This window comes from Natrix helvetica (genome assembly GCF_964273705.1).
Source record: "Natrix helvetica genome assembly, chromosome: 2".
NCBI classification, from domain to species: Eukaryota; Metazoa; Chordata; class Lepidosauria; order Squamata; family Natricidae; genus Natrix; species Natrix helvetica.
Genome location: NC_138552.1, coordinates 269,230,773 through 269,241,877, shown reverse-complemented (window position 1 = coordinate 269,241,877; position 11,105 = coordinate 269,230,773). Strand labels below are relative to the sequence as shown.

At 41.0% G+C, this 11,105-nt stretch overlaps 1 protein-coding gene across 1 annotated transcript in view; it reads right to left on the bottom strand.

The window, feature by feature from the left end:
• Nucleotides 1-723: 723 nt before the first annotated feature.
• The window catches only part of OTOF (otoferlin), a gene marked incomplete at its 5' end in the record, with an annotated part of 209,536 nt that continues 199,154 nt past the window's right edge, over nt 724-11,105 (bottom strand). The window contains 4 exons of the mRNA XM_081944293.1: nt 724-3,501; nt 5,196-5,296; nt 7,176-7,354; nt 7,773-8,014. Coding sequence (XP_081800419.1) covers nt 3,321-3,501; nt 5,196-5,296; nt 7,176-7,354; nt 7,773-8,014 — 703 coding nt within the window. The 3' untranslated portion in view covers nt 724-3,320. The remainder of the gene's footprint in view (nt 3,502-5,195; nt 5,297-7,175; nt 7,355-7,772; nt 8,015-11,105) is intronic.

Sequence of the window (11,105 nt, the reverse complement as noted above, 5' to 3'; positions counted from 1 at the left end):
CTAAGGAGACGTGATGAGGCTGGAGTGGAGTGTCTGTAATTGGATGGTATCACGAGCTTCTGAAGACTTGCAATTGCAGCTTTTATCATTCTCAAATATTTGAAATATAATCCCAAAGAAACACTGAATACGAACGTGAATAGTAGCTTTGATGGAAAAAAAAAGAAGTCACAAAGGTACCCTAGATTTTAGGACTGAGACTGGATTTCCCTTGCACTAAGCCATGTAGTTTGAGATCCTTCGTTCCATCATGATCATAAGTGTGCGGAAAATGTGTTGTCATAACCCAGTGCTTTACAGCCTATAAATAATAGCAATGTGCAGACATGTGGCAGATTTCAAGAAAGACTATTAAAACACTAAGAGGAAGACCAAGTGTCTGGAAATCATACTGTAAGAAAGCACAGAATGTGCTTATAAGGCAAAGATGTTCTTGGAAAGAAAGTCAACTGAGCATTTTCAGAACATCCTAGGTCACATAAAAGAAGAAAGAGTGCCATTGCTTTCCTAGAGATGGTCCGCCATCTTTAGAAGCTCGGAGGTACATTTTAAGGCTATCATGACCAGGAACCCAAGATATTGTAAAAGAAAAGTGGGATCCTTAATTGAGAACTGCTTTTCTGATGCAGACTGTAGATATAGTTTTCTATTTTGAGGAACACGGCGGCTTTCCCCAGCGTCTCCCCTATGTAGTTATTACACACAGGAGTCTGTTGCTTTCAGTGATCCATTTTTATTAAAGAATGTACAGATTTTCTCTTGATCCAGGGATACTATATTAACAGTGCACAGAACAATACCCCTATCAATATCAGACCCCACCCCACAACTGTAAGGAAATAAAAGCAATAGTTTTCACACAACTCAGGAAATAATAAGCGTGAAATACAGAAACTTCACTTTGTGCTACGCTGTGAAAGAGAGCAGCAAAAAGGCAGTGCAATTGTGCTGTTTCTTTTTTCCTAGAAATCTGATCAGTTAATGCTTAGGACATCACATCTCCTTCCGACTTGTAAGCTATCTTTGTCTCCTGGCGATGCAGATTTTTTGCTTGTTTTAGCTATTGCAGGTCCCTTATGTCAGGGGTCCCAAAACTTCGGGCCATGGATGAATACAGGTCTGTGTCCTGTTAGGAACCAGGCTGCACAGCTGGAGGTGAGCGGTGAGTGAAACCGAAACCATCCCTTCTCCCTCCGGTCTGTGGAAAAATTGTCTTCCACAAAATCAGTCCATGGTGCCAAAAAGGTTGGGGACCATTGCCTTATGATACTATAGCATGGTAGACTTGCTTATTGAGCACATGTTTGGGAGAGGTATCTGACTCATAACGTAAGTCTAACAGAAACAATTATTATCATTAAAAACTAGAAGGAGTTGTAGCTGCCCTCCCTCCCTCCTTGCATGCTTCTGCAACTGGCTTGCAAGACAATGTGTTAGTGATCTAAAGTCCACATCCACACTTGACATACACATTATGTCTCCTAGGTACCAGAAGACCGGCAGGCATGGGTGGGGGGCAGGGTAGCATGTGATAAAACATGCGTCGTGACATTACAGCCTGCACCCTCCAGTGCACGATGCAAGTACAAAGTGACCAAATTTGTACCGTCACTCACAACACACCATTCAGCTTTTTGGTGCCATAATGGTACCAACATTTGGATACCAACTCTAGCAGGGACAGTAGGTTAAGAAACAGGTAGAATGAGAATAAGATGAACAGCATCTTAATGTGCTTATGTTAATTCACTGGACCATTGAATTAAAATGGTCCTCTCTGTTGGAGAGGACTGAATGTGCATGGGAGGATAGATTGAACTAAATATGTATGGGCTTTGAAGAGATAGCCAGTTTTGGGAAATGATAATAACATCAACTGGCCATGTTAGATTTCCTTCAGTATCACTTGGCATTGCCTACATTCCCATAGCACAATCTGAGTTTAATAGGTCAAGCTGCTCTCATCTGATGTAGAGAGCTTTACCATCAGACCTATACTTCAAAATGATATAATTTTCCATTAAAAAGGATATGACATTATAATGTGTTCCCCAACCCTACCACACTTCTTATTCTGGAGGTTATTTGTCTCAGCAGCTGATCCTTCTTCCTGCTAAATCACATACCATAAAAAGCAGCTGTTCACCAGCTTTCTACGTGATAATTAAAAGTTCAAAAGAACTTCTTTGCCCTCTATGAAACATTGCCTTTCCACAATGTTCTTCAAAGCTGGATTTGCCAGTTGTTCCAACTGGAAAATATAAAAAACCCTGTCCAAGGAACACAACCAATCCCATTATAGTGGTCATCTTAAAAAAATGAAAAATCTTTTATTTCCCAGTTGCATTAATGGAGTATAATTGTGTACACAGGTGCATAACCAAGCAATATTTCTGTAATGATTCCAGGATGTTTTTAAAGCATTGAATGTTTCAAGATTGAGCAAGAATTGCCTGCTCTTTTTATTTAATAATTAGGTTTTGAAGTGTGTCAATTTTAGTTTATTTCACTATAATGTGCACCTCACAACAAATTGTAAAGAAGGAACTAAAATGAGGAAAATAATAATTTGCCTATGAACTGAACTCATATCTTGGGACCGTTGCAGTTCACACTCTTGATACTACATTACACACTCCGACAAAACAAAATGCCAGCGTATTTTCTTTCGTTGTCTGAAGCTAAGAAGTTGCTAGTTGTGTGTTCATGCAAAACCTTGGAAGGGCAAGCCTTCATACTTTCCATTGCAATCAACTGTTACAGTGTCAGGGAAGAAGGGGGCAAACTCTTTTCTTAGTAAGGGGAAACTGCAGCATCAGATTCCAAGAAAATATGCCAAGATTTCTTAAGTAGCCAATCACTCCAAATATAATATGAACAGAAATGCTTTGAAATTTTAGCTTTGGGGGGAGACACGCTTTGTGATATCAGCAAAGGAAGAAAACTACTTTTTAAAAAAACAGAAGGAATGGGATAAATGCAACACACACAAAATGGAATCCTGGTTGTCAAAGTAATTCCATTTAAGATTAATTCATTCGTGGAGGACCCTGAAATTGAGGCAACAACAAATAAATGTGGGATGGGAGGCATTAGGTTGTTGAAGAGACTGAAGGACAGTGCTGAAAAGAACTTACAGTGAACCTTGGGAGGGAGGACACTCTTCCTTTTTGAAGTCATAAAGCAACAATAAAGCAATTCTGGGGTTGTTGTTTTTTTAAAAAAGGAGAAGATCCAAAAATACACAAGGAAGCTACTAAACAGAAATGAAAGGCTATTTCTGACAATCAGCTCAGAAATGGGAAAATAGGGCAGCTGTCTCATGCTCCCAGAAGCTTCTTGACCATATAACCAGGCATGGAGTAAAGGAAAAGGGCCACCATGATGAGAAGTAGAAGAGCCAGGACAATCTTGATAATCAGCCACTTGTAACGGGTACAAATGAGGTATCTGATAGACTTGAGTGGGTTCAGGAACCAGATGAAGGATGTGTCTGGACGACTGAAAAGGAAAAAGAAAATATCTAAGTCAGGGGTGTCCAAACTTGGCAACTTTAAGACTTGTGGACTTCAAGTCCCAGAATTCCCCAGCCAGTTCTGGGACTTGAAGTCCACAAGTCTTAAAGTTGCCAAGTTTGGATACCCCTGATCTAAGCTTAATGGGGATAACTGTTCTTTGAGATGATTCATTCAACTTTTGTCTACAACTTACCATCCCAAGAATACCCACGGTTCAATAGCAAATTGTTCCTTTAAATATGTCAAAGCTACCAAAATAAGTAAGATTTGGCACCTTCTCATTTATCCTATTGTTGGCCTGATGGCACAAAAAAATCTTGATGAGACGCTAAATCAAACACAACAACAAGCCTTGTTCATCACCCACCAGATGCTTGACAAATCCTTTTGTGTCAGTAAAGGTAAGGTACAAGGGTTAGAAAGCTATCCAGACCTTGGTGGCTACTAGTCATTAATGACAAGCTAACAAAAAAGGTTTTAGCTTTTGCAATCTTGCTTCAGAAGTCCCAGTAAAGCAACTTGTCATCCATAAATCCTTGACAGGATGTTGGGATGCAATTTTCATAACACAAGGCTCAGCCATTTGGAAGAGTGTAGTAGGCTACTCCTCAGGTTTTGGAGGAATTTTTGTGAGCTAGAGGTTTTCTGAATTTCCTTTTCTCCTCACCAAGAATTTATTTTCTTGGATGTTTAGGACTTGAATGTTTAGTTACATGGCTTGTGTTCAAGCCTGACTCTATTCTGCAAGAATCTGATATAATCATCAAGAAAACTATCTCTGAACGTGTCAAAACCACTCAGTAACATTAGCAAACCCTTACACGTTTGGATAGAAGAACAACATGCATTCTAGCAATAGCACTTAGACTTATATACCACTTTACAGTGCTTTACAGCCCTCTCTAAGCGGTTTACAGAGTCAGCATATTGCCCCCAACAATCTGGTTCCTCATTTTACCCACCTCGGAAGGATAGAAGGCTGAGTCAACCTTGAGCCTGGTGGGATTTGAACTACCAAATTGCAGGCAGCCGGCAGGCAGCAGAAGTAGCCTGCAGTACTGCACTCTAACCACTGAGCTACCGAGGCTCATTCTACCTTGGGGAATGGCAGTATAATTTGCAAGCTATCTACTATCCTCACTTCAGCTAGCCTACATTTACAATGGACTTATTGTGGCATTAAAATGATACTGTAAGCACGAATAGGTGGAAAAACAGAAATACCCTGGGCAAAGAAGGAAGCCTACTCAGGCCCCGAGAAGTTTCTTGACCAGATAGCCAGGCATAGAGTAAAGGAAGAGGCCAATCATAAGGAGCAAGAGAACGAGGAGAAGGATTTTCAGCAGAAGCCAACGATAGGTATGCCAGATAAAGTAGCGGATGGACTTGAGAGGGTTCAGGAACCAGAGGAAGCTGGTATCTGGGCGGCTAGGGCAGGGTGGGGCAAGGAGAAGAGAGAGGCCAAAAACACACAAGTAAGAGAAAGACAGGACAACTGAATGGAGTCATGGGGAAGGACGGGTGATGACAGTAGAGGCAGTCTAATTTTGCTTTCTGCCATAGTACCGTGTATTTATAAACTTTCCCATGGCCTCCCCAATTCAGTATCCACACAGGATACAGGGTATCAGCCTGCTTGGATATCCTTGCTCCCATCATCCTTTCCCATGCACTCACTTGGGTTTTTCCAATGGGTCTGGCTCATTACGAGCTAATCCAGCTGGACATTTCTCAGCTTCCTCAGCTGTCAGTAAATGAAGCTCAGCTTCCACTTTACCCTGCAGCAGGATCAAAAGATCACAGAGAGGGTTACCTTCAGAATGAACAAGGCTACGTTTTTTGATAAGATGAAGACACAGGTGAATTTTTTGTGTGATAAAGAAGGACATTGTGTAGACCTTTGTAGAGAGTATGGAAATGATCTTGATGGAAATACTTATTTATTATTATTTTTATAAAAGCAAACATTAAAATCATAGATACATGGGGAGGGTGGGGGGTAGAGTGGGAGGGAAGGTGGGATCTGTTATTAATCAACCACCTCCATTGCTCTGTTCCCAAGCTGACTGGAAAAGCCATGTCTTTAGGCCCTTACAAAATGATAGGAGAGTTGGGGCACACCTCATGTTGTTAAAATATCCTAGCTCTATTACTAAAGCAACATCTCTTAAATCCACAACCAAAAGATAGCAATAGCACTTAGTCTTAAATACTGCTTCACAGTGCTTTATAGCCCTCTCTTAAGTGGTTTACAGTGTCAGCATGTTTCCCCCAACAATCTGCGTCTTCAGTTTACCGACCTGTTCTGACCCCCCTCTTCCCCCGCAATCACAGACACACTCCAAGCCAAAGATACTTCACGAGATTTATTGCACAGACAGACAGATCCTTGGCAGCAATCCAACACAACTCGACCTTCAGAACCCTCCGGCACTGACACGCAATAGCAGCTATCCAGCCTGCCACGCTCACAAGACTGTACTCCCACAATAGTTCCTGCGTTGACTTCTGCAAAGGGCGTGTGCACAAGCAGTCCTTTTATAGTCTGGAGAGGAGTCTAATTATCAGCAGCTGAGAGCAATTACCTCCTGTAACTGCGCAATTGCTCCTTACGCCTGTTAGCGTGCCGATAATGAGCATCTAACAACTCACTGCTGATGTCTGACTCACTGTCTCGTGACTCCTCCCCACTGCTCCAAGGCATGACATCAGGAGCCCCCTTCCTTTGGCTTTCACCACTGCTCCATGCCTCAGGTGCCTCCTGGTGGCCGACCAGCCTCTCTGATCCCTGCTCAGAGTCAGAACCCTGCCCAGGGTCCTCCACATCCTCCAGAGCCGACTCATAGGGACCCTCGCTGTCGGAGTCTGGTGGCAGCTCCAACGGCTCCTGCTGGGCCACAACACAACCTCAGAAGGATGGAAGGCTGAATCAACCATGAGCCAGTGAGAATTGAACTACTGAACTGCTGGCAGCTGGCAGTCATCAGGAGTAGCTTGAGGTACTACATTTAGGCTCAGACACCTTCCTAATTCACAGAAATATAATATAATATATCATATATTATGTACAATCACAGAAATATAATTACAGCAAGGGGAAGAGGTGCAGCACAATGACATGTAATATAGCCCATCTCAATAAAATTAGTTTTATCCTTCCTGTGGAGATTATGTATTGGTTTAGTCTACCTAGTAGCACTGACATCAAATCTTGCAAGTCTTACTATGCACCTCCTCCCCTTTCTTATATTTCTCTGAATGTCTGAGCCACTTACAAATGCTATCTGCTTATTGTGGACTTAAGGTATTTTACCCTTTGTTGATTTGGTAATAGAGCATGCAAGTCTCCAGCAAGCTCATCTCTCCATCATATTCATCCCTAACACCTACCCATTAACATGAAGAATTGGAAGGAAGCACTGAGCTACTATTATAAAGTCACACAATCTATTCCTTCATCTCTCTTGTGTGAGTTGTCCTTACTTGTGAGCTATTGCTTATCTCATAATTTCTTATCATTTCTCTGGGCCTCTCTAGGGACTTTCCCTTTCACTCCTACCATTTGGAATAATCTTTTCCCAATTGTCTCGGCTCTAGGTTTTCCCATATCTCTCTCTCCTTTAAGCAGCAATGCCAGGTCTCCCACATCAACATTACCGTCATCTCCATTTCATCGTTCTCATTTCGAGCCAAAAAGGGCCACCAGCCTTTCACCCTCTTCTGCTTGAAGATAGAGATCATGGGCACCTCTATTTCACCAGTTCCCAGCTCCATGCTGCACTGCTTGGCTGTCTTAGCACCACGCGGGAAGCGGTTCAAGTCAAGCTCAATGCCTCCTATGGGAGTATAAAGAGAAGGGAAGAATATTGAAGATTCCCTTAGCTGTGAGACAAGAACTGCTAGAGATAAATCAGAATATTATAATCTTCTGTTTCTTTGGCTCAACTTTTAAGTTGAAAAGAAGCATGGGATTTATAAGACCAACTTCTACTTTTAAAGGAACATTCCAACATGCTGAAATTAATGAGTTTCAGATTAACGTATGTCGTCTACAATTTAATTGGTGCACATCTGATAAAATAAACTACCGATGACATCCCCCACAGTCTTAAACTCTGCTTATTACTTATTCCTGAGAGGATTATCCATCAACCCCTATGCCAGCCCATCTTCAGTTCCAGTTGCATTTCTGATCCAGGGAACATCTGCCTTCCAGAAGTTAAATCTGATCAGCAATCAAGGCCTCCAACATACCAAGGAAATCATCAGCAGAAAAATGATCAGCATCCCACACTTGTAATGTGAGTCGGGCTGGAATCTTGTATTCAGTTTCATCCCAGGAGAACATAGACTCTTTCTTAGAAATAACAATCTTTTCTTCAGCTGCAAGGTAGTCGAAAGGAAAGATGTAGCGCCAGTTGAAATTGCCCTCTCCTGTCAGTGAGTGGTAGTGGACATCAGTATCCTGTTTGTCTTCTTGCTGGCCCTTCAACCACCTGCATGAACAAAAACAAGGAAGTTGATCAGAAGAAAGGATGAGATGGGGGGGGGGGAACCCCAGCCATATCATTGAATGATTGAGTTCATTCTGGGTCACTCAATCAGTGGAGAGGGATGGCAATATATAGTTTGGGAAGATAGAGAGCTTTGTTTGCAGGGAGACGGAGGAGACCATGAGGATGTGGAATGAATCTACCTCCAATTTAGTACCTTCTCTATGGGTTGGACTTCAAGTCCCATCATCCACAGCCAGAATGATAATGGGCAATGACTAATGCAAACCAAATACTTTTAAAAGGAACCAATGGAATATAGATGTAACTTTAGTGAAAGAACAGATGAGCCACAAAGGGAGAAAAAAAAATCATAACCATGATTAAATGGAAAGTGTAAGAAAGAAATTCGGAAGATTTTAAGATTCTGTAGTTATACCCTTCAACAATAGAGTAGCATTCCTGTAATCTCTGAAGTGTCTGTTTCCTGATTTGACCTATCTCACAGAGACGAAACAGACTGAGGAATACTGGTTTTAAAAGTCTTTTCCCTGAGTGTGACTCCGTATTGTAAGTGACAAAAAGTAGTGGCAAAGACCTCAAAATGCATCAATCATGAACTTTAGAAGTCCAAGTGACCCAGAGATAACTCTGAATGAAGGCAGTAAAATTGTTATTTCACAACATCACTGCATTGCTTAATGTTAAAGTGAACTTTTATATTTTAAGTAGAATTCATACCTATTCTACAGAATTTGGAATTGTTTTCTTAAGCAGAGAATGGAAATAGAAAGGAAGTACTGTATTTTCTATAATTTTTCTTTCTCTCGAGTTGCCTGTCATGGCACATGTCAAGAACATTTCCCATTGGAATTCAAGGAACAACATTCATTTGGGGATACCAGAAGTATTTTATATTTTAATTATGAAACAACCTTGCCTTCCAATACAAACAACCCTCTGAACCTCCAAATAAATTCTTGGATGCTAAAAATAGTCATTTTTCAGCTTTAGCCTTGAAATATTGCCTTTATAACCAGTGTTGAGTTTATGATGGTTTTCAGAAATGACAGTCAAATATCAGGAAATTCTGCCATTATACCCAAATTATTTCATAGATTTCCCCAGGAGTTTCATGCTGAGCATTTGCATGATTCTGCTTGATACAGCTGAAAACAGACCATGTGCTCTGTGAGGTTGATTGTTCCATTGGGATGAGATTATTTCTGCTCAAATGAAACGCTTTGCCTGACATGTCCCCAAATGATTGTCCAAAATGCGCTTCCCATCCTCCAGAACATGCAATAGAGAAGCAAGCCATCTGTGTTCAAGGCTCCCATCCGCACAATCTCCTTGCCAAGCCGGGCTTCCGTCTCTTGACTGAGAATTGTGGTTCACAAAAAGCAGAACACCCACACTACCGCCTCGATTCCCCAAAGCATGCAGAAAGGCAGAAGACAAGAACACTCCACATTCAGTCCGAAAGAAGAAAATCACCCTTTACATGTGTGTGTGTGTGTGTGTGTGTGTGTGATTTATCTTAGACTGGGTGGTTTGGCAGAAGTGCATCTAACTGGGAAGGTGTAAAACTACATCTGTGAAATGTTAGGCTGTATCTTGAATGGAAAGCGTGTGATGCCCCTGCCCTCTAACAATCAAATCACTGCACCATCATGAATCCCAGCAGCAGAAATCTTCAAACTGTTCTGTTGTACAACAGGTGAATGGGCTTTTTTATTATTCCGATGTCTGGACACCACAGGGCATTGGACTGTGCAAATATGGAAGAGAAAATCCAAAAATTACTAAGCAGAATATTTTTTAAGTAGAAAAAAACTCTAAATAGCATTGAGTACATAACCCATTACTGTTTTGTTTTGTATTTCTCCTTTTTAGAACCACCTAAGACTAAGAGTCAAAATCTTCTTATTCTGGTGCCTCTACCATAAGAAGGGTCAAGGAAAAAGAAACCAGGTTCTTCTCCCTCTAGGATCAGCCCATGAGTTGCTTCTGAGTTACTTAGATATTCTGCAGAACAGTTTATACTAAGCCATTTGCTTAGCTAACAGAAACATCTAGATAGGCCCACTTCGTTTTTTACTTTTGTTTTAGATGTTTCTGATCACTTGTCTTTTCCTATGAAGATGTCTCATCGCAGTTGAAACTAATGACCAATCTATCCCAGGATTGTTTGTCTCACTGGCATTGTCTTATCAGGCAGATCTCATACTTCTTCTAGGCTTCTCCCTCCCTCCTCTTTGACAATTCTTTGATTTAGATTCCTTATCTTAGATCCTGGCTTACAAGGGATTCTGCTTCCAGACTTCCCCACTGGCATAAGTATGACTGAATGTGCATGTGCACTGGAGCACTGACAGTTCCACACATATGGATGAAAATGTTCCTCTTGATGATCCATAAATAGAAGAAGGGGGCTATACATCAAAATGATGTCCTATTGTTTTCTTTTCTTTTCTGTATAAGTCACTAGTTGCTTTTCATTATGAGATTCATTGTTTTCCTTCTACTCAATATATCATGTGTTCAACAGTATTCTGGTCAAACCAGTGAAACTATATTACACCTCCTATGTCACATAAGATGGATTGGCATGCACCTAATAAAATAACTCAAGGGTTCCTTACTTAGAGACCATCAGACAGTTTCATTTTTTACTCTATGACGCACAGATTTTCCAACACTTGTTCACGTTTTTAAGTGTGCACATAATGTAGTTGGACATATGAAATGATACTTTGTAAAGAGACTATTAATAGATGGGAAACAAAATAAATCAAAACAGCAAAAAATACCTTTAGATGGTCCAGAATGCTCCTAGTTCACCACAGACTTTATTTTGCTAGGGGAAATTGCTTTGAAAGCAGTTCTTTGGCTCTACCAATATTTGTACTTCCCTACTTTATGGAAAAGTATTGGTAGAGCTGATGGAGCTTTATGGAATTCTTTATGGAAAACTAGGAAGATACACTAGGCAGATGTAAATGGTGGTGGAATGGAGGAATTACAAAAGATCAAAAATAAACATCTCGATGCTTTCTCTTGCTCAAATAGTTCTGCCTCTTGGATGGGCTGA